This window comes from Camelus dromedarius, chromosome 3, assembly GCF_036321535.1.
Source record: "Camelus dromedarius isolate mCamDro1 chromosome 3, mCamDro1.pat, whole genome shotgun sequence".
NCBI classification, from domain to species: Eukaryota; Metazoa; Chordata; class Mammalia; order Artiodactyla; family Camelidae; genus Camelus; species Camelus dromedarius.
In genome coordinates, this window is record NC_087438.1 from 40,311,826 (window position 1) to 40,337,241 (window position 25,416).

At 33.7% G+C, this 25,416-nt stretch overlaps 1 protein-coding gene across 1 annotated transcript in view; it reads left to right on the forward strand.

The window, feature by feature from the left end:
* The window catches only part of NDUFAF2 (NADH:ubiquinone oxidoreductase complex assembly factor 2), a 153,693-nt gene that overhangs the window by 94,972 nt on the left and 33,305 nt on the right, over positions 1 to 25,416 (forward strand). The window contains exon 3 of the mRNA XM_010974904.3: positions 15,167 to 15,207. Coding sequence (XP_010973206.3) covers positions 15,167 to 15,207 — 41 coding nt within the window. The remainder of the gene's footprint in view (positions 1 to 15,166; positions 15,208 to 25,416) is intronic.

Here is a 25,416-nt window from a genome sequence, read left to right on the forward strand (position 1 = left end):
CCAGTCATCTTTTGATGAACATTTAGGTTGCTTCCATGTCTTGGCTATTGTGAATAGTGCTGCTATGAACACTAGTGTGCATGTTCATAGAGTTTTCATCTTTTCCAGATACGTACACAGGAGTGGGATTCCTGGATCATATGGTAACTCTATTTTTTGTTTTCTAAGGAAACTTCAGACTGTTTTCCATAGTGACTGCACCAATTTATATTCCCATCAACAGTGTACAAAGGTTCCCTTTTCTCTACACTTTTTCTGGAATTTATTATCTGTAGACTTTTTGATAATGGCCGTTCTGACCTGTGTGAGGTGGTACCTCATTGTAGTTTTATTTGCATTTCTCTAATAGTTAGCAGTGTTGAGTATCTTTTCATGTGCCTTTGACCATCTGTATATCTTCTTTGGAGAAATGTCTTTTTGGGTCTTCTGTCCATTTTTTGATTGAGTTTTTTTTGCTATTGAGTTATGTGAGCTGTCTGTATATTTTGAAAATTAAGCCCTTGTCGGTCATATCATTTGCAAATATTTACTCCTAGTCCATAGGTTGTCTTTTAGTTTTGTTGATGGTTTCCTTTGCTGTGCAAAAGGTTGTAAGTTTGATTAGGTCCCATTTGTTTATTTTTGCTTTTATTTCTTTTGCTTTGGGAGACTGATCTAAGAAAATATTGCTATGATTTATGTTTGAGAATGTTTTGCTTATGTTCTCTTCTAGGAGTTTTATGGTGTCATGTCTTATATTTAAATCTTTAAGCCATTTGAAGTTTATTTTTTGTATATGGTGTGAGGGAGAGTTCTAACTTCATTGTGGCTGTCCAGATTTCCCAACACCACTTGCTGAAGAGACTGTATTTTCTCCATTTATATTCTTGCCTCCTTTGTTGAAGATTAATTGACCATAGGTGTGTGGGTTTATTTCCAGGATGTCTCTTCTGTTCCACTGATGTCTGTGTCTGTTTTCATGCATTCCAGTACCACTCTGTTTTGATTTCTGTAACTTTATAATATTGTCTAAAGTTTGGGAGGATTATACCTCCAGCTTTGTTCTTTTATTCTCAGGGTTGCTTTGGCAATTCTGGGTCTTTTGTGGTTCCATATAAATTTAAGTATTATTTGTTCTAGTTCTGTGAAAAATGCATGGATATTTTCATAGGGATTGCATTAAATCTGTAGATTGCCTAGGGGAGTATGGCCATTTTAAAATATTAATTCTTCCAATCCAAGAGCAGGGGCTGTCTTTCCAATTCTTTGAATCATCTTCAGTTTCCTTTATCAATGTTTTATAGTTCTCAGCATATAGATTTTTCACATCCTTGGTTAGGTTTAGACCTAGGTATTTTTTTTAATGTGATTTTAAATGGGATTTTTTACTTTCTCTCTCTGATAAGAATAGACATTCTTGCCTTGATCCTGATATTTTATTCTTTTTATATCTTTTGATTGGATTATCTAAAATTTTGTTTAGAATTTTTTATATCTGTGTTCTTGAGGAATACTAGTTAGTAATTCTTTTTCTTGTAATATCTTTGCTTGGTTTTGGTATCAGGATAATACTGATCTCATGAAATGGGTTTGGACATATTTCTTCTCCAAAATTCTGTAAGTATTTACAGTAAGTATTTGTGTAGAGTTAATATTACTTCTTCTTTAAATGTTTGAAAGGCTTCACCAATGATGCCATCTGGGCCTGGAATTTTTAACTACAAATTCAGTTTCTTTATTAGACAAGATATTCAGGTTATCTGTTTCTTCCTGAGAGACCTTTGGTAGGTTGTATTTTTTAAAGAATCTGTTCATGTCATCTAAGTTTCCACATTTTTTGGCATAAAACTGACCATAATGTTCCCTTATTGTTTTTCATATCTTCAAATTCTGTATGGTGTTACCTTTTTTATTCATTGTTGTTATGGCTGAATTGTATCCCCTCCAATTCTGTGTTGAAGTCTTAGCCTCCAGTACCTCAGACTATATTTAGAGACAGTCTTTAAAGAGGTAATTAAGTTAAAATGAGGTCCTTGGGATGGGTCTTAATCCAGTATGACTAATATCCTTAGAAGAAGAGGAGATTAGGACACAGACATGAACAGAGGGAAGACTATGTGAAGGCTCAGGGAGAAGATTACAATCTACAAGCCAAGGAGAGAAGCCTCAGAAGAAACCAACCATGCCAACACCTTGGTCTCAGACCTACAGTATCCAAAATTGTGAAATAATAAATTTCTGTTATAGCACCAAATCTGGGATACTTTGTTATGGCAGCCCTAGTAAACTAATACATCAGTTCTGAGTATTGTTTATGATTCAGTTTTATTTCTTTTTGTGGGTTATTAGCTTTGTCTCCTTGTTTTATTACTTTCATGGTTGCTTTAGGTTTTATAGACTGTATCTTCAACATATGAAAGTCTTTCTTTGTGTAATTATTCTGCTTCATGTAGAGAGCAAGAACCTTACAAAAGTATACCACCATTTTTTCTTTCTAACACTTCCATTATTATTGTCATATATTTTAGTTCTACATATGTTACAAACTACACTGTACATCATTTTTATTTAAATAGTGAACTAGCATTTAGAGATATTTAATTAATAAGAAAAATATATTTATCCATATTGTTACCATTTCTAATGCACTTCATTCATTCTTGTAGATCCACATTTCCATCTGGAGTCAGTTTCCTGTAGTCTGTAAGGCTTCCTTTAACATTCTTTAAATGTTAGTCTGCTGATGTTGAACTCTTTCAGCTTTTATATGTTTGAAATACATTTTTAAAGATAGTTTAAAGATATTTCTCTGGATGTGGTATTTAGGTTGATAGTTGCTTTCCTTTCAGTAGTTTAAAGATACTCTACCTTATGCAGTTTCTGTCAAGAAATCTGTTGTCATGCTTATCTTTATCCTTCTGTATGTAATGTATATTTTCTTCTTTAGCTGTTTTAAAGCTTTTCTTTTTTTAACTGATTTTGAGCAATTTGATTATATGTACCATCATTTAGTCTCTTGTGTTTGAAGTTTTTGAACTTCTTAGACCTGTGGACTTAGTTTCCATCAAATTTAGAAAAATTTTGACTGATAGTTCTTCAAATATTTTTTTTCCTATATCCCTTTCTGTCCTCTCTTTTGGGTACTCAGTTCACAATTTTAGGCTGCTTGAAGTTGTGTCCTAGCTCATAGATGTTCTGTTCACTTGTAAAGACGTTTTACTCTTTGAATTTCAATTTGTATAGTTTCTCTTGCTGTATCTTCAAGTTCACTAATCTTTTCTTTTACAATATCAAATAACCATTAATCCATCCAGAGTATTTTTCATTTCAGACGTTGTAGTTTTCATCTCTACAAGTTTGATATGGGTCTGTTTTATACCTTTCAGGGCTCTACTTAACATGTTCCATCTTCCTTTAGCTTTTTGAACATATGGGGCACAGTTATAACAGTTTTAATGTTCTTGTCTGCTAATTCTACCATCTGTGTCTGTTTTCAGTTGGTTTTGGTAAGTTGATTTTTTTCCTACTCAATATGGGAAGTATTTTCCTGCTTCTTTGTTTGCTCGGCAATATCTGATTGGATGTCATACATTTTGAATTTTTGCCTAGTTGGATACTGGATATTTTTATATTCCTGTATATATTCTTAAGCTTTGTTCTGAGACACAGTTAAGTTACTTGGAAACAGTTTGATCCTTTCAGAGCTGACTTTTAAGATTTGTTAGGTGGGACTAGAGCAGAGTTAATCTAGGACTAATAATTCTGCACTATTGATGCAAATCATTTCTAAGCACTCTACTCTGACCCATCAATCATGAGGTTTTCCACCCTGAGTGGTGGGAACTGACATTAGTCTTGCCCCTGTGTAAAACCCGAGTACCGTTCCTTCTGGTATTTTCAAGTGGTTCCCTTCCTGACCTCAAGAGTTCCTCATTCACATGATTTGTGCTCTGCTGACTACTTGGTCCTCTGCTAATCTTCATCCAAAATGTGCTCTTTGTGTAGCTGTCCCGTTTGGCAGTCTATCCTGTGAATTTTAGTCATCTTGGTCTCCCTAGACTCCCAGCTCCATCTCCATAATTTAGGTAGTATGGCAAATTTTGTCCAGAACCCTTCCCTGTGCCACAGCCTAGAATCTCTCAAAGCAGTAAGCTGAGACAACTGTAAGGTAACTTTTGTTTATTTAACATTCTCAGGGACCACTGTATTTGTTACTCGATGTCCACTGTCTTAAAAATTGTTGTTTCACATAATTTGTCCCAGTTGCTCCATCTTGGCTGGAAGCAGAAAGCAGCTTTCTTTCAGTTAGCTTAATGCATTTGAGATTCATTGTGTGCTTGCACGAATCAGTAGTTTATTCCTTTTTATTGCTGAGTAGAAGTCTATCATATTGATATACCAGTTTGTTTATATATTCACCATCTGAAAGACATTTGGGTCATTTACACTTGATAGTAATTGTTAAGTGGAGCCACTGTGCCATCTGAATATCTTCTTTTTGACCAGATAGTTTTTATTTGATTGGCTTTTTTCCTATTTCTTTAGTTTTTAGAGTTCTTTATATATCCTCGATATAAGTCCTTTACCATCTATGTGATTTGCAAATATTTTTTTCCCAGTCATTTTCATTCTCTTCATAGTGCATCTTGAAGAGCACACATTCTTAATTTTAACGAAGTCAAATTTGTGATTTTTTATGCATCATCATGCTTTTTCTGTCATATATAAGAAATTTTTGCCTAACCCAAGCTCACAAATACTTTATTTGATGATTTCTTCTAGAAGTTTTAGAGTTTAGGGTTTTATATTTATGCTTATGATCCATTTTAAATTAAATTTTGTATATGGTGTAGATATCAGTCAGTTTTATTTTTTATATGGATATCCAATTTTTCCAACACTATTTTTATTGTATTAAAATACACATAGCATAAAATTTACCATCTTAATCCTTTTTAAGTATACAGTTAAGTGGTATTAAATACATTCACATTGTTGTGGAGCCATCATTACTCTCCATCTCCATAATTCTTTTCAGTATGTAGAACTAAAACTCTATACCTATTAAACAATAACTCCCCATTCTTCCTTCCACCTTAGCCCCTGGTAGCCATTCTCTGTCTTTATGATTAGGATTACTCTCCCAGGACTGTGTTTTTAAATGACCATCTTTTTTTCCATTGAACTGTCCTTGCACCTTTGTCAAATGTAAGTTGGCTATGTATGTGTAGCTCTATTTCTGCATTCTCTATTCTATCCATGAATCTGTGTCTGTCCTTTTCCCAGTGCCACACTGTCTTTATAATTGAGGCTTTGTAATAAGTCTGAAAGTAAGATAATTTTTGCCCTCCAACTTATTTTTCAAAATTGTTTTACTTAGTCTGGGCCCTTTGTTGTTACATATGATTTCTAGTATCAGCTTATTCAATTACTACAAAATATTCTAGGGTTTTGATTGGAATGCATTGAATCTGTAAGTCAGTTTAAAGAAGATTAAGTTTTCTAATCTATGAATGCAGGCTATTCTCTCCATTTCTTAGCTTTTCTTTCATTTTTTTATATCAGTAGTCTTCATAGTTTTTAGCTTACAGATCTTGCACATATTTTATTTAATATATAAGTGTTTCTTAATTTTAGGGGCTATTACTAATTGTTTTAATTTCAGTTTCAAATTATTTAGTGGTAACACATAGAATAATGATTGATTTTTGTACATCAACCATGTTCCTTACATACCTTACTAAATTCATATTTTAGTTTATTATGCATATACATATATATATTCTTTTTCAGATTCTTTTCCATTATAGGTTGTTACAAGATATTGAATATAGTTCCCTGTGCTATACAGTGGGTCCTTGTTATTTCTCTATTTTGTATATAATAGTGTGTATCTGTTAATCCCAAACTCCTTTCTTTTGTATGTCTGTAAGTCTATTTCTGATTTGTAAATAAGTTCATTTGTATCATTTTTTTAGATTCCACATGTAAGTAATATTGTATAATATTTATCTTTCTCTGACTTACTTTTCTGACCTACTTCACTTAATATAATCTCTAGTTCCATCCATGTTACTGCAAATGGCATTATGTCATTCATTTTCATGGCTGAGTAATATTCCGTTGTATATTTATGCACTACATCTTCTTCATCCAGACATCTACTGATGGACATTTAAGTTGCTTCCAGGTCTTAGCTATTGTAAATAGTGCTGCTATAAACATTGGGGTGCATATATCTTTTCAAGTTATAGTTTTATCTAGATTATATGCCCAGAAGTGGGACTGTTAGATAATATGGTAAGTTTATTTTTAGTTTTTTAAGGAACCTCCATACTGTTCTCCATAGTGGCTGTACCAGTTTACATTCCTATCATCAGTGTAGGAGGGTTCCTTTTTCTTCACACCCTTTCCAGCATTTATTATTTGTAAAACTTTTTAATGATGGCCATTCTGAATGGTGTGAGGTGATTCCTCATTGCAGTTTTGATTTGCATTTTTCTGATAATTAGCCATGTTGAGTATCTTTTCATGTGCCTGTTGGCCGTCTGTCTGTCTTCTTTAGAGAAATATCTGTTTAGGTCTTCTGCTCATTTTTTGATTGATTTGTTTGTTGTTTTGATATTAAGCTATGTGATCTGTTTATATATTTAGGAAATTAATCCCTTGTTGGTCTCATCATTTGCAAATATTTTTTCCCAGTCCGTAGGTTGTCTCTGAGATTTGTTGATGGTTTCCTTTGATGTGCAAAAGCTTTTGTTTAATCATGTCCCATTTGCTGATTTTTGCTTTTATTTCCATTACTCTAGGAGGTGAATTGAAATAAATAATACTATGTTTTATGTCAAATTTTGCCTATGTTTTCCTCTAGAAGTTTTGGCATATCCAGTCTTTCTTTTAGATCTTTAATCCATTTTGAGTTTAATTTTTAGTTTACCATAGACTGTTTTGAAGGTTGCTTATATAAACAATTTCTCCTTTATTCTAGTGTATGTTTTTCCTTGCCTTACTGCACTGCTGATTGAAAGTGTACAGGAGGGTACACATAGGTTATATGCAAATACTGTGCGATTTTATATAAGGGAGTTGAGCATATGTGGACTTGGATAACTGTGAGAGTCCTGGAATCAACCCCCCGTGGGTAGCAAGGGATGACTGTACTTTAAATCATCTCTAGATTACTTATAATACATAACACAATGTAAATGCTATGTAAATAGTTGCCAATTCGTGACAAATTCAAATTTTGCTTTTTGGAACCTTCTGGAATTTTTTTTCCAAATGTTTTTGGTCCATAGTTTGTTGAGTTTGTGGATACAGAACCTGTAGATATGGAGGGCTGACTGTAACACATTTTGTTTATCCATTTCTTCACCATTGGGCATTTAGGTTGTTTCCACCTTTAGGGTATTGAATAATGCTGCTGTGAACATAAGTGTACCAATATCTGTAGATTTAAATTTATTATCTAAATAGTTGCGGCAAATTTAGATGATCTGAAAACTCCATGTAAAAGGTAGAAATTGTCAGGATAATATAGAAGCCAATATATCAAACAAACTGACTTAATTGATATTTATAGAACACTCCACTGAATAATTACAGAATACACTTTTTTTTTTCATATTCACGTGAAGCATTCACCAGGATAGGCTACATACTCCTTCCAAAAAGTGGGAGGAAGGTATACTTTTCTACTTATTTTATGAAGCCAAATTCACCATACCAACTCCTGACAGAGACAATAAAAAGAATACTACAAACCAATATCTCACATAAACATACAGGCAGAAATCACTAACAAAATATTAGCAAACTGAACCCTACAATAATAGAAAGGGTAATATATCATGACCATGTAGAGTTTGTCCCAGTAATATAGATTCATTTAACATTTGAAGATTAACATCTCCCCATTTCCCCCACCTCCCTGCCCCTGCTCACCACCTCGCTGCTACTCTCTGCTTCTATGAATTTGACTTTTTATGCTCTACATAAAAGTGAAATCATGCAGTATTTTTCTGTGTCTGGCTTATTTCATTTATCCTAATGTCCTTCAGGTACATCCAGTGTTGTCACAAATGGCAGATTTTTTCTTTTTTAAGGTCAAATAATATTCCTTTGTGGATGTACATACCATAGTCTTTTTATTCATTCATCTGTAAATGGACACAAGTCATTTCCATATCTTGGCTATTGTGAACAACTGCAATGAACATGGAAACACAGATATTTCTTTGAAATAGTGATTTCGTTGCCTTCAAATATATACCCAGAACAGGCATTGCTATATCATATAAGTTTTTTATTCTTTTTTTGGTTTTGGTTTTGGTTTTTTGTTTTACTTCTTTTGAAGAACATCCATACTCTTTTCTATAATGGCTGTACCAATTTACATTTCCACCAACAGTGCACAAGGGTTTCCTTTTCTCCATATCTTCACCAATAGTTATCTTTTGCCTTTTTGATAATAACCATTCTAGGAGGTATGAGATGATATCTAATTGTGGATTTTATTTGCATTTATAGTCAGCATATTAATAAAGTAAAGGAGAAAAACAATAAGTTAATTCAAGTTGGTACAAAAAAATGTTTTGACAAAATTCAACACACATTCATGATTAAAAATCTTCACAAACTTGGAATGGGAAGTTCCTCAACCTAATAAAGGACGTTAAGAGGGGAAGAAATTTTTAGATAACCTCATCTTTAATGATGAAAGAGCACGTTCCCCTAAAATTTGAAATAAAACAAGAATAGTTTCTCTCACTATATTTATTTCATATTATTCTGGAAAATCAAAGTTAGTATACTAAAGCAAGGAAAAGAAATAACACAAATACAGTTTGGAAAGGACAAAGTAAAACTATTCACAGATGACATGATTATGCGTGTAGACAATCTAAAAAAAATCTGTAAAAAATTAATGAATTTAGAAGTTTTCAAGATATAAAGTCAATATGCTAAAATCAGTTTTTATCTGCATTCTAATATCAAACAGTTACTAAGTAAAATTTTCAATTATATCATTTCAAATATCATTAAAACATGAAGCATTTAGGTATAAATTTACAAATATATGTCTCTAAGACCTGTACATTGAAAAAATACAAAATATTGCTGAGAGAAGTTAAAGACCTAAATAAATGGAGAGATTTGTAACGTCCATGAATCAGGAGTCAGTGTTTAAAAGATATTATTTTGCCTCAAACTGATACATAGATTTAGTGCTTTCCCAATCAAAATGCTCACAGGTTGTTTTTTTTTTAAATGATATATTGATTCTAAATTTTATATTAAAATTAAAAGGACCTATAACACCTACAATATTTTTTAAAAAGAAGAGTAAGATTAGAAGATTTAACTTTAAAAAGCTACATTTATTAAGATAGCTTAATACTGTTATAAGGATAGATATAAAATTAATGGGAACTAAATTGAGAGTCCAGAAGTATTCCTATCCCTATATGGTCAATTGATTTTTTTTTCAATGAAAAAAGGAAATTCTTTTCAATAGCTAGTGTTGAATAACTGGATTTTCATATGGAAAAAAATAATCTCTGATCTTGACCTCATTTTATCTCTAAAAACTTAACTTGAAATTGATCACAGACCTGAATGTAAAGTTAAAACTTATAGAAGAAAACTTGACAAATTGTTTCAATCATGGGATAGTCAAAGAATTAGGACAGACACACACACACACACACACACAAATATAAAAGAAAAAAATGATGAATTGGGCTTCACCAAAATTTTAAAAATTCTATTCTTTAACAAACCTTTGAGCACATGAAGAGACAAGGCAGATGGGGAGAAATTTTGCAATACGTATCTGATACAGAACGCATCAGAATATATGAAGAGCTCTCATGACTAAATAATCAGACAAACATCAGAATTTTAAAAGTGTGCAAAAGATTTGAAAAGACATTTCAACAAAGAAGATATATAACATCAGTAGTCATCAATGAATACAAATTAAAAACATCATGAAATACCACTAGATTGGTTAGAATTTAAAAGATTGACAATATAAACTGTTAATGAGGATATAAGGCATCTGAAACTTTCATAAATTTCTGGCTGGAGTTTAAAATGGTACAACTACTTCAGAAAACAGTTTTGTCAGTTCTTTATAAATGTAAATATACACTTACCCTATAACCTGGGGATTCTACTAAGTATTTACCCAGAGATACAAAGAAATAAGTCTTCTCAAATACTAGTACCCAGATTTTCACAACAGCTTTATTAATAACAGCCAAAAACTGAAAACCACCCAAGTGGTGAGTGGATAAACACATTGTCATTCTTACATACAGTAGCACATTACACAGCAATGAAAAGAATAAACTACTGCTATGCTCATTGTATTTATTGTTTATTGCTTCATATTAATATTACCACAAATTTAGTAGCTTAAAATGACACACTTTTATCATCTCCCATTCCTGTAGTCAGGAGTCCAGGCAGAGCCTAGCTGGGTTCTCTACTTAGGATCTCACTCACAAGGCTGCAGTCAAGGTGTCAGCCAGGGGTGCATTCTCATCTGGAGGCTTAAGTGTAGAAGGATCCACTTTCCCAAATGTGTGGTTGTTGGCAGAATTCATTTCCTCACAGTTGTAGGACTGTGAACTTCCATTTTTTTTTTTGCTTGATGTAGGCCAGAGACCACAGTAACCTTGTAGAAATCACCAGCAGTTTCTTGCCATGTGAGATTCCCAACAGGACCATCTTTTTCCTTGTAGCCAGCAGGGGAGAGAGAGAGAATCCAGCTAGATGGATGCTATCATTTTACATAACATAGTCATGTAATTACACACGTCCTGTCACCTTTGTCATGTTTTGATCATTGTAAGTCACACATCCTGTTCTCACTCAAGAGGAAGAGATCATACGAAGACATGATCACCAAGAGGTGGAGGTTGCAGTGGCTATCTTCAGAGTCTCTTTTCTGTACATAGTAACATGGATTAAGAACATTATGTTGAGTAAAATAAGCTCTATGCAAAAGTGTACATACTACTGTTAATTACATGAAATTGTAGATAAGGCAAAACTAATCAACAGTGACTTTTTCACTCATTGAGGGCTCTGGGTGAGTTAAGATGGGTGCTTTCATGCAGTCAGACATTAGGAAGCTTTTGAGGGTGATGGAAATATGCTATATACTGATTGTGGTGCTGCTCACAAGGTTGTATGCATTTGTCAGAACTCACAGAATTGCTCACTTAAAATGGTTTCACTGTATTGCAGACTATTGATAACTGATCTATAATTTTAGTTTTAAATGGTCATTTACTGAATCTGGTGATAAATGTCTCATTTACCTTAACCCCTGTTGGCAGTGCTTCTAAAAGTGTATTAGCCATTTTCAGTGCCTGTGGAGATTTGAAGAACATACGCTTCATGAAATATTTTCCTGCCTGCTTCTTGTAGTCTGTATTAATGACTAATGGGAGCTTTAACTTGCATGCTCACTTTTATGCTCATTATAGTGTGTTACATTCCAATAAGAGTATTAAAGTTCAATGAAAATCTCATGCATTCTGATGAGAATGCAAATGAACATTGATGAAAGAGTGCTAGGGTCTTAAGGCATAAACTATCCAGTTATCTTACTAAATTCTGTTCAAACAATGGTTACATTATAATGAAGACCAATACAGAATCCACCATACAGATATAATTAGCAATGGCAAAATCATTATATAATTTATAATTGAATAGAGGTTCGGTTCCAAATTGTTCCAAGGTTAAAAAAAAGAAATGTAATGATTTGATATTATTGCTTATTTCTGTTCCTTCCTCTGCCTAACCTTTGCCAACCTTCAGCAGGACATTTCCTTTGTTGTATGTAATGACTGGGAAACTAGGTATGATTATATAAATGAGTGATCACGTTGGAAATTTCCATCTGTAACCTTTATTGGATACATAACAGTGAACAGGCATCAACCATCATCTCAAGACATTTCAAGTATCTGGTTATTGTAGAATTATAAATATACAAACTTATTTCAACAATTGCATTTATCTATCTAAACAAAAATCTTTTTCCTTGAGCCATTTAAAACAAAACTAAAGGAAGCCCTTATATCTTTCCTTAGAGAATAGTGTCTCATATGAGTGAATAGTCTAGGTGGTACTAAATGCATTATGTGGGTTATACTACATTTTTACACCTATGAATCAATTTTATAAAAAATTTATTCATAACCAGTAAGCTTTAAAAAACACATGTCAGAGTTTTCTGAACCTATTAATCTACCTTGGGATTTTAAAAAGTTACTTGGATCTTATTGAAGTATTTTTCTTTTTCCAACCTTACAAAAAAACTGAAAATGCTATTTTATAGACTCATCAGTAAGACAAATTGTTGTTTTTCTTATTGTGATAGTAAGTGTACATTGTACCATTATACTTTTTTGTGCATGATCTAATGCCGATGGTATATGTTTATAGACTCTAGGATACATAGCAGTCATTGGTAAAAAGTATGATAGTTAATAATGGGTTTTTTAAAACATTTTTTATTGAGTTATAGTCATTTTACAGTAATGGTTTTTATTTTAGATTATATGAAAGTGTTTTTGAATCAAGGTATATAGTTGTTGCTAAAAGGATTATACATAATGGTAGCCCTAGCACAGGAGTTGGCAAACTTTTTCCTTAAAAGGCCAGATGGTAAATGTTTTAGGCTTTGTGAACCATATGGTCTTTGTCACAGCTACTAAACTCTGCTGTTATAGCACAAAATATAATAGATCATATGTAAATAAATAAATGTGATTGTGTTCCAATAAAACCTTACCTATGGACACTGAAATTTGAATTCTATTTAATTTTCACGTGTCATGAAACATTGTTCTTTGTTTGTTGTTTTTTCCAACCATTAAAAAAAAAACAACTGTTGGCTGAATTTTGCTTGCAGGCTATAGTTTGCCAGCCCTTGTCTTAGCAGTTGATTTTTCTGAATTAACTTTCTGATCTAAATTAGAACTGCAGATTTATTACTTAAAACCTTTTAGAGGTATATGGCTCATGGTTGAATTGTTTTAAAAGAAACCTCTTTCTTGGGAAAAAAATGCTCATAAATATAGGTAACTCATTTTTATTTTGACCATAAAGAAGCAGTTGAAAAATTCCAAAACCACTTGTTTCCTTGATTGTACAGAGGAATCTTGCTACTGGATTTTCTAATACAGGTCAAAATCCCATTACAATGAATATTTTCATAGTGGAAGTATTTTATAGTGGAAGTATTCATTCAACAGCTGTATTTAAGTACCTACTCTTTCGAGGCATTTAGATGGTAGAAAAATAAATCTCCTGTGGATGCATTCTGCCTTTGACAGCCTTTCAGCCTAACAAGGAATATAAAACCTGTGCAAGTTGTGGCTAAAAATGGACCAAATAGAGATGGAAGCCAATAAGAAGAGAATGCAGAAAATAATAATAGGGATAGAAGTTCAGAAATAGGAATAGAGAAAGCAAAACACTGGGACTATATTAAAAATACATGTATGAGGTCAGTGCAAGAGAGAACAGAGCAGGGAGAAATCGCTAATCACAGGCCCACAACTGGATGTTGTTCTTTCTGCTCCTACAATCGCTTACTACTGTGCTTGTCATGAGGACAGGCTCTGGTACTCTTACTTGGATGACAGAAGGCAGGCTGATGGAGCTAGCTGGTCAAAAGAGAAGGTGGCTGGTGAATGGACAGACTCAGATTTTAGAACCAGTTCAACTAGTGTTTGATTCTCAGTCTGTTACTTAATAATTATGTGAGTTTAGGCAAGTTGCTTAATCTTCCTGAACCTCACTTTCCAAAATGGTAAGATGGGATCAATAATTCTTGTTTCCTGACATGTAGTTAACATTCCTCTTCCTACTTTAGTGTTCTTTGCTTGTTGCTTACTGAAGTTGAGACACTGCTTAGTGGAGAATGGGTTGTTTTTAGAGTCAGAGACAGAGTTAGATCTGGATTCACATTCCACTGTTACTCCTTAATGTATAAATTTAGGAAAGTTATTTAATTTCTCTATAAAATAAAGATACCTTACAATTTTGTTATAAAGATTGAATCAAACAAAGTGATGAATTAGTGGTTTTCTACTTTTTAAAGACCATCTTCCATACATACATTTATGGAAGTTTCCTATATCTCACAGTTTCCTATATATCCTCATAAGCCAAGCAGATATTATTGATCTCGGCTTTTTTGAGTGTGTTACCAAAAATACAGTTTTACTGAATAACAGTGATAGTAATAACTTAGACTTGCACACTTACTGTCTGCCAGACTCTGAGCTAAGAATTTATATGTATTATTTCATATAACTTTAACAACAACCCTAAAATGTAGATACTAGTATTATTATTTTATATTTTATAGATAGGAAATCTCATGCTTAAAAAATTAAGTAGCTTGCTCCAGGTGATGCAACTAAGTGCTGACATTGGGATTTGAACCCACAAAATCTGCCTTTGCTCTCCTAGGCGCCATACTGTATGTCTTCATGTGATTCTGATACACTTCCCCAGTGGCAGCTGCCCCACTCCCTCCCTGTTGCTATAAAAGCATCTAGCACAGTGCCGAGTGCCCAGTGGGCACTTAACAAATATATGCTCTTTCTCCTTTGCAGCTCATCTCACAGATGTTGGAGCTAAGGCCTGATGATAACAGCCATAGGAGATGTGCTGCTTGCTAGAGCAGATCAGGAAAGAAATCTCTGTCAATGAAAATTTTCTACATCCATTCCTTTTCGTACTGAGCAATAATTGATTCACATTTCCAGGATAATACAATTTTAATATTGCCTGGAAGTTTACTGTACTACAGTTTGGCCTATATGCCATATATATGCTACATTGAATTCAGACGATTATGAGGTATGATTTTAGTCATGAAACCATCCCCTTTATATCCTCCCCACACTTATGTATTTTTAGTGACACAAATCACCACCTGACATATGCTTGTGAGTTTCTTTTCCGGGCCCCCTTCACTAGTCTGTATGCTACAGGAGAGGAGGGAATTCATGTTCAGTTCCCTGTTTTATCTCCAGTGCCTAAAACAATATGTAACAGTGATCAGTACATATTTGTTTCACATATGAATGAATAAAATGTTTGTGAAATTTATAGAAAACTTACATTTAAATATTATTTTTCTTTCTAGCTTGGATTAGAAAAACAAGAAAGACTCCACCTACCAGTAAGGTAAGAATACACAAGAAAAATATTCACGTATGTGTTCATAATGCTGTGTTTCTCAGTTGGGAGTTTGTACTCTCAGGAGTTATGTGAAACCTCAAAATAAATGTAATGCCATCTTCCGAAAGTGTTAATTTTACTCCACAGAAAATAATTTCAAACATTTTTATAATATAAATGCACAAATTATGGAGTATAACATAAAATTCATATAAAATTTTAAATGAAATAATAAAAATTTAAAACAAAATAAAAACACTTTTAAGAACGTTTGGACTTACAGCAGCCTGCAGCAATACATTTCTCCTGGTCCCTGGGAGTTCTCTGTTCTGATATGGATGCTTTGGTGGAAAAGTTTGAGAAACACTGAATCTCTTAGTCCTATCCAAATTATGCTCTGCATATTTTGCCCTTAATTTTATATAAAACTTTAAATTTTATAATTTTACATAAACTTAATGCCATCACGTATCTGAAGAAACTGTAAAATATATAATTTGCATGTAACATGTAACATTCAGTAATTAATAGTTGAATTGAGTTTCACTTAAAACTTTAGAAACATAGTTTTGATGGTATGCAGAATAAAAAGCATAGCAATGCTGTGGTATTTGTGTTTTTAAAACAGGTATTTCATAGCTTTTTATTTTAAAATAATGGCATAAAGTGTTATAAAATTATTTTATAGAAAATAAGTAGATTTCACAAAAGGAAAGTTTTCACATTTATTACATGGTGCCTATGCCTTTTCTTCTACTATTGAGGATTCCTCGTTTCCCTCCCCTATTTCCTCACTACTACAAACCTTGATGACATCATGTATGGGCTCTGATGTTTAGGACATGCATTTTGAGAAGTGAGATGCTCCAGGGCAGAATTTAGGATGACCCATAAAATTGGCGTACCGGTTTTAACTTGTTCCGTTGCTCTCAAACTAACCTACAAAGTTTGTCTGGCCGAAGTCTGAGTAAGCGCGTCTTTAAGCCCATTTCTAGCTTTGCATATTGTTTTCACCTCGGCCTTGTCCTATTCTTCTCAGACCCTTTTTTCTAATATCAGTGAACTTTTGAATAAAAGAGGGGAAAATTCAATATGATCCAAGAATCAGAAGCGTCCCCCATGGTTTACAGTCATTTCCAAAATATTCTTACCTTTTGTGGGCCCAGAAGAATATAGTACCTTTGCAATCCAAGTATATTTCTCTCTACCTGTCCATCATTTTTATCTTTCCTAACCTCCAGATTGCTCTCCCACACTGATGGCAGAGATTAGAACCAGAATTACATTGTTTTCCTGTCATTGTCTTCCCAAATTTCAGCCATTTAGTTCTTTGATTTCATCCACACCAGTGTCCCTACCTCAAAGGAACAACCACGTCCATAGCCACACCTTAGTTCTTACTATCACCAAACACCACTCTACCACTAAAATTTGTAAAACTCTTCAGTCCCAGATTCTAGACATACCATATTAAGGGAGGAAAAAAAATAAGACATGTATACAGAAAACCGCATGAATTAAATATATTGCTTAATGGGTTATTATAAGGCAAATTCCACCCAGATCAAGAAATAGAACTTTCTAGCTACTCCAGAATCATTTGTCCCATCTCAATACAATCTCCTTTCTCCCCACAAAAGCAAGCCTGGACCTGACTTTTATAGTAATCATTTATTCACATGTTTAAACAATTTTTATCATCCAAATGTACATTAGATTTTAGACTTGTCCATTTTGTAAAAACTTTATATTAGTTTTAAATCACTTTCAGTTTGTGTTCTTCCTCCAACCCTTTTATTTCCTTACAAATTTACCTGTTGAAAAACCCAGCCCAATTGACTTAAAGAGTTTGCCACAGTCTAGATTTTGCTGATCTTATGCTCTTTGTATAATTCAACATGTTCCCCTGTTCCTCTGTCTTTCTTCCAAATTGGCAGCTGGATCCAGAAGCTAGATATTCATGTTTGATCTGTGTGTCAAACTTGTGGTTGCCAAGGGGGCGGAGGGTGGGAAGGGATAGACGGGATTTCAAAATTGTAGAATAGATAAACAATATTATACTGTATTGCACAGGGAAATATACACAAGATCTTATGGTAGCTCACAGAGAAAAAAATGTGACAATGAATATATATATATGTTCATGTATAACTGAAAAATTGTGCTCTACACTGGAATTTGACACAACATTGTAAAATGATTATAAATCAATAAAAAATGTTTAAAAAAAAGAATATGAAAAATGTTTGCCAAGACTGCAGGAGAGGATTGTGTATGGTTGTCCCTCTTTTTGTGATCTTTGCAGTCACTCATGCTTAATGTTGAAGTCAGTTCATTGGAAACAACACCCCACTCTTGCATATCTGTTGAAACAAGTTTGTTCTCAAGATGCTACCAATAATTTGAGTTCTCTACTTTTTTTCAGACCTCTTAGTGAACTCCCACCCGCAAATAGACTTCTAGCCATATCACCTGTAGACTGTGGCTAAACGCCAGCTGGTAGCAATTAGAATACCATTTACAATAGCATCAGAAAGCATAAAATACGCTGACGTAAATTAAGCAAAATATATGCAAGACATGTAGACCTAAAACTATAAAATATTGGTGAGATAAATTGAAGAAGAGCTAAATTAATAGGGAGAAATACCTGTTTATAGATTGGAATATTCGGTATTGCTAAGATGTTAATTTTTCCAGACTGATCCACAGCAGTAATTCTTACACTTTATCATGCATCAGTTACTGGGAAAGCTTGTTAAAATACACATTGCAGGACCTTATCCCTGGAGTTTTTGATTCATGAGGTCTGGGTAAGGTCTGAATATTTGCATTTATAACAGGTTCCCTGGTGATGCAGATGCTACTGGGCCAGAGCCCATACTTTATGAACCACTGATCTATAGACTCAATCAAATAAAAATCCAGTTAAAATCCCATTAGACTTGTTTTGGTAGAAATCAACATGCTGACTCTAAAATATATATGGAAATGCAAAGGACCTAGCACAGCTGAAAGCAATCATGGAAAAGGGGACAACTATTAGAGGACTTAACACTGCCTGGCTTTAGGACTTACTCTAGAACTATAGTTATTAAGATAGTGTGGTACTGGCATATAAACAAATAAATGAAAAAGAATAGAGAATTTAGAAATAGACGTTATACAGCCAATTGGTTTTTGACAATAGCACCAAAGGAACACAATTAGGAATGGAAAGTATAACAATGATGCTAGAATAACTTAATATCCATATGGAAAAAGATGAACCTTCATCCCTACCTCACATTATATACAAATGTTCATTAGAGATGGATCATAGATTAAACACAAAAACTAAAACTATAATGCTTCAAGAAGAAAACAGAATATCTTCACAACTTTGGAGTAGACAGGAGACAGAAAGCACTATCCATAAAGAAGAAACATTGGTACATTGAAGCAAATCAAAATTAAAAACTAATGTTCATCAAAAGAGACTATTAGGAGGGAGGATATAGCTCAATTGGCAGGGTGCATGCTTAGCATGCATCGAGGTCCTGGGTTCGATCCCCGGTAACTCCATCAAGTAAATAAGTAAATCTAATTTTACCTCCCTTTAAATAAATAGATAGATAGATAAATAGATAGATACATTGATAGATAGGCAAAAAAATAAATAAATAGTAAATTGACTATAACTCAATAAAAAATGTTTAAAAAAAGAGAATATTAGGAAAGCAATAGACTAGGAGAAAATAATCACAGTACATGAATCTGACAAAAGTTCTTTTATCCAGACTATATAAGGAACACTGCAACTCGATGATCAAAGACAAAACTAATAAAATTGGGTAAAAATCTTGAATAGACTTTAATAAGACACAAGAATAGCCACTAAGCCTGTGAAAGGATAGTTAACATCACTAGTCAAACCACAATGGAATACCACCACACGTCTATGAAAATGGCTAAAATTTAGAAGATTGACAATAACCATAACTAGAGCAACCATAACCCTACATACATAACCACTCAGTGCTGATTGGCGTGAAAATGATACAACCATGTTCAAAAACTGACAGTTTGTTATAAAGTCAAACACACCTATCCTGTAACTCAGCAGTTTCTCTCCTGGCCACCTTGAAGGCTGACGGAATCAATTTTTAGCACACTTCTTGGGAAGCTCTGGTCAAAAAAAGGTCTAATTCCTTGGAATACCATGCAAAGCTTCCCAGTTTATGCCCAGCCCAACTTTCTAGCTTTCCTCCTTATATTTGTCATACCTACCCTACTCTCCAAGGAACTCCTTGTTGTTTCTCAGGTTTAATGTCTTCTCTCTCTCCCATAAGCTGGGCACTTCTGCTTTATGCTTAATTCCATTTAAAAAGCCTTTTAAAAAAATTCTTTGATGCTTTCCTCAACTTTTTCCCCAACTTCTTAACTCACGGGGTGAATCACTCCTTTTTTGTTATAGCTATACTACCTTGTGCACCTGTATAACCCTTTGAGTTTAGTGTTATAATAATTACTTGTTTTATTTGTCCATGTTTCTGACTATATTGTGAGCTATATGGCCCAGGAATTATGTCTTACTTATTTATATGTCATAAGCATCTAACACAGAGCCTGATTCATTATTAGATAGGCCTTTAATGGCAGACTTGAAAATCTCAATGCCATGTAAGTCTATCACACAGTTTGTATGACAGAGTTTGAATTTTCCAACAACCAGCTACAAAATAACCCTGTGAAACAACATATTTTGAAGTTGAGCATTGCCTGTATATTTTTCAGGGAAATGCACATTTTACTGCAGTTTGCCAGTATAGTTCAGCACCTGTTATCAATTCAGCACAAGTTGAATTAACATTTCACAAAACTGAGGTAGACTTTTCTTAGTCTTGACTCCATTCCATTAGAAGTCACATATAGCGAGTATTTTGAAATACTGCTTCTCCTTTCATACTGACAATATAATAGGAAAAAATAAAATTTTCTGTTTGAAAAAGTGAATGAATTTATTGCCAAATATTAATAAAATATATGACTCAGCAATAGGTTTACAAACTATAGAAGAAAGCAATAATAATTAGAGCCCATTCACTTCATTTTTAATATATATGCTTCATGAAAGAGAAAGAGGAAATTCTCAAAACTAGTAGAAAATGGAGATGGTGATTCTGTAGTCTAAGGAAAGGCTCGGCAGGTAGGTAGGACCGTACTTTAGAGAACCTTGATTACTTGACCATGTTCTCAGATCTGGGCTGGAGTCTCCAAAGATTCATTTTTGTCCGTGTCCAAGGTGATTTGGCTCTAAAAGATACCACAGTGACTAAAACACAAGAGAATTTAAAAGGGATGCCAGAATTCTAGTCTATTAATTTACAATAGGAAGTTGAATTGACACACAGGAAAAACAATAAGCTATCTGGTGAGTATGGCATTAGGATAAGGGGAGTTAAGTAGTAAAATAAATGTTTGATTACATCAGGCTTAAAAATCACCTCTTGTGTACATCTGTCCAGGGATAGTCTGACCCACAGGAATGGAAATATTTAAATAGAATTGGCCATAATTCCCAATATCTGTCTTTATCCTAGGAGTAGCCTTATGATTTGGAATAGAAAAATTCCCACGAGCTTGTGAGGTTTTTGCTCCCATGGACAGTGTTTTTTATGGATTGCCAGCATTTGTTTTTATGATTCTCCTTTTTCCTTTGCTTCTCCTTTCTGATTGACATAATTACTTCTTTTGCTGTTACAAGAGTTATATTATGGTCAAATACTGCTGGCCCTGCAGCTCTTCTTTTGTTTTACTCTTTTCATATCTCTTCTCTGGCCTATAATGTGCTGATCTTGCAGTTTAACTTTCAGAGAGGAATTTTGTTTCTGAATTTCTGAGGCCCATTTCACTGTTGTCTCCAAATGACTGACATTTATTGAGTGAGTTCTCTGTGCCTAATATTATTGGTTCATTTTATAAGTTACAAAAGTGAAATGTCTTAAAATTGACATTTTGCACATATAATCCTGCTTTCCTACTGCCTTAATTGGGAAGTGTATGTTCTTGTGGAAAAATAGAGCCCTACCCCCAACCTCACAATATCACTTTTGGGAATATAGTGGAATTGGATAAGAAAATTGCAGCATGTTCATACACTGGGCTGTAACATCATTCATTAAAAATGAATGAACTGGAACTGCATGTATCAACATGGATAAATCTTAGAATCATAATACTGAGTAAAAAGAGCAAGGCTGCAGAAGATTTCATACAACACAATACCGTTTATATAAAGTTTGAAAGCAGGGAAAGAAAAAATGGACTTTGAAGTAAAGTTAGTGAGTTAAACACGTGAGTTTACTTTCTCTTTTTGAGCCTAATGAAAATGACTTTTTAGAGGGATTTATTTTTAAAAGCATACACCTACAAGGTCAAGGAAAAATTGGAGAAGCAAAACCATTAACAATACTTTGGAAACTGGAAAGCACATGAGCAAGTAGTAACAGATTTATCAAAACTGTGAATTATGCCTCCTAATCTGGCAGAGCAGAAAGCTTAGAAGGAACCCAGTTTAAACCACAGAACCCCAGAATGCTCAGTAATTGGCAGTGCTGGGAAACTCTGAAAGTTGAAAATCTATTTAAGAAGCAATTAGATGTAATCAAATAAATGTAGAAGAAATAATAAAGTTGAAAAATCACCATTTTTCAACTGTTATTTTGGTAATTGATCCAGGGAAAAATCATTAGTGGATACCAAAGCCACTGGATCAAGTTTAGTTGGGGAACAAGATATTTACAAGGTATCTCCCTACAGATTACTTGTTAATTACGAAGGGGAAGGAAAACTACCATTATAGTGGACAAACAGCAATACTGTCTTAACTAGGTGGTCAAAGGTTTTACCAAGTAGAACAGACTTGACATAATGTATGCCTCTTTGTATGATGCACTGAGAATAACATGTAATATTTCTTAAAATGCCCAACCTTAATCTAATCATGAGGAAGTAACCAGAAAACCTAAATTGGGACACATTTCATGAAACATCAGACCTGTCATGTCAGTGTAAGGAATGACAAGAAACGCTGATCATCATGACAACTGATACATGATGCTGAACTGGGGGGACAGTGTTGGGATAATTCTTGAAGTTTGAACATGAACCAAATGTTAAATAGTTGCATTGTATCAATGTTAAGTCTCCTGAAGAACAAGAAAAGGACACTGTTAAATTCCCTTTGTGAAAGTCTAAAAACCAGGCAACTTTTCTGCTCAGTTGAAAACTGGAAGTTTATTCATGGGAAAGGAAAAACAGTATGGTCTGTTTTACAGACAAATTTGAGGAAAGAGGTACTGTTCTGAAAACAGATTAAATAAACACATACACACGACCATATTAAGTTGAATTATAGATAAGTATGTGGCAAATAAACAAAATTCATTTATTATTGCAAAGAAAAATGAAAGTTGGGTAGGAAAAGGAAAAATAATCCTAGTCTACAAGTAACTCATTTGTTCGTAGTATTTACTCATACTAATATAAATATTGTATATTGCTCTACAACTATATTGAGAATATTAGCTCACAAGGAGGATGGGATAAATCCTCATTTTCAGTAATGAGAAGTTAATATACAAAGCTTGCAAATGAGAAGTAAGTGATAATATAAGAATGTTATGAAGGCGTTGAGGCAGAGTTGGCTTGATAGCTGTCAAACCCTTTGTGGCTCCCTGGTTTGGCCTGTACTGCAACCATAAGTATCAGCTTCTGGAGAGAGGGAAATACTGTTTTTCATAATAAGCCTTTTAGGATGATGTGAGCCTACAAACTATGTGAATATATAACTTTGATTTAAAGAAAAGAATTTGAAAGACACATACACAATGCTGTAGATGAGGGGCAGCAAAGTTTTTCTTTAGAGAACCAGGTAGTAAATATTTTGGCCATCATGAGACAGTCTCTGTTGCAACTATTTAACTCTGCCATTGTAGTATAAAAGCCCTTATGGAGACAAGTAAACCAGTGAGTGTGGCTGTGCCCAGTATAACTTTATGTACAAAACAAGTGGCAGCAGAATGCTAGTTTGCCAACCCCTGCTGTTGATCAGTGGTTTTCAAATCAGAATACCTATATCCTGGGTACACAAAGACTTCCTATAGGATGTACAGGTATGGATAGCTTTAAAGCAATTAATTTCCATATTCTCTCTTTCCATATGTAGTCCCTCCTAAAAAAGATCTGCCTGAGAACTCCTTCTGGTCTGCCAGTTCTCCTTTCTGACTTCTTTCATAATCATCTGTCTTTCAAAAGAATAGCTTACTCCTTGTCCATCCTAAATCTTACTATGGTGCATTGCCTTGGGGTTTAAAAATCAGGGCACCAAACAAAGAGACTATTGGAGAGTCTCTCCTGAGGGAGAGTCCCTTGAGAGCAAAACAGATAAAGCTTCAATAAAAATTACTGAAAGGGGCTACAAATTATTTCATCCAGGTGACAGACTCATGGCAAGGCTCCATGCCTTATAGTTTCTGTCTACCTAGCTAGCTAGCTATCCATTTATCTATTCTTAAAATTAAAATTCGCAAGTGAGAAAATTGTCATGGGGACACATAACACATTTTTTGAATTCAAAAATTAAGTTAGACTTTTTCTTACAGAGAGTAAGTCAGATTTGGGTGATTGGATTTGACAATCAGGACTGGCTTTTCCAGTTAAGTTATATGGTTATATTTTCTGTAAATTGAATAAGCTAAACTGCAGCTCTAAGGCTTTGACAAAATGTATTTAAAGCATGTGTTTGTTATGCAATAACCTGGAAAATACATCCTTTGCTATTATTTAAGTGTCAACAGAAATATGCAAGGTGGTACGTAGTTTTTAAAAGTCTTAGGAGATAACAATGTAAAAAAATTTCAAATCAGTGCTATTTTGTTTATGGATATATAAAGATGTAGTGAAAATATAAAACATGCATTTTAATGATAGTCAAGCAATTTTAAGTAGTTGTCACCTCTGAGGAAGGAGGGGAGAGCCGCAAGAACTTTATTGGTCATGTCTGTAGTATTTTCTTTCTTAGGTTGGTCATATCTGTAGTGTTTTATTTCTTAAGTTGGATGGTGGGTCATATCTGTAGTTTTACTCATATTTCAAGTGATGGTGGGCGCATGGTGTATACTATTAGCTGTATTTATTTATACACATGAACTATTTCCTTTAAAAAGAATACAATGAAATTTAAAAGAACATGTTCGTCCCTGATCGAAAAATTAGATATTCAGAATAAACTGAAAAATCAAATGCTTGGAATTCTAAAATACCAAAGGTACTTAAGGAATTACATAGTAATATGTGTAAGAAACAGTGTTTTAGTTTTTAGAATTCCTTTTTAAAGACTCAATGCTTTTATAGTTTTAATATTCAGTTACTTATCAAGTACCTAGTAGGTGCTCAAAAGGCAATATAATTTCTTTGCAGACTTCTGTTGTACATACCAACTTGTCCTAGATAGCATAACTCTGTTAAGTTATGCTTAAATTCTGTTTTTAGTCTCATTTTTTTCCTCTGTGAAACTGAGTCTGATTCTTTAAGGTTGTAAGGAAAAAACATTCACATACTGCCTTTAGAAATTGGATCTTATTGCAAGTTTACACATGAGCATTACATCTTCAATGGTGCAGTCATTCTGGGAGTTTCCAAGATTGGAAAGAATATATCCTGAGCTTGATCAATGTACCATTCTTTATCTACCTACTAGCATTTCTACCTCCGCAAAGGAAAAGATGTGGTTGAATGGGTTTACCACCATCCACAGTGAAAGATCCCTGTTAGGCCGAGTTTTATGCCAGTCATTTGACCTCCCTCATACCTAACTGATTTGTGCCTGCCTTTGACCAGACCAGGAAGCAGGCTTGTCTCCATTCAGGAGTGCTCGAAGCTCCAAAGTTTATACCTGCCAGTGTAATTATTGGGCACTTTTAGGACTCTCTTGCTTGGCCTATATACTATGCCCTTACTTGATTTTTTCCTTTGTTTTATTAAAAAACTAACAAAAAATGTTGATAGCAATAATAAATTACCTCAAATCCTATGGCTGGCTGCATAACACTTAACTTTACAAGTTAATTTACCCATGTATACATTGTCACATAGTTGTAATTTTGATATCTTTATTATTTTGTATTCCAATGTTTTCATTTAACTATCATAATTAATGAATTTAAGAAGCAC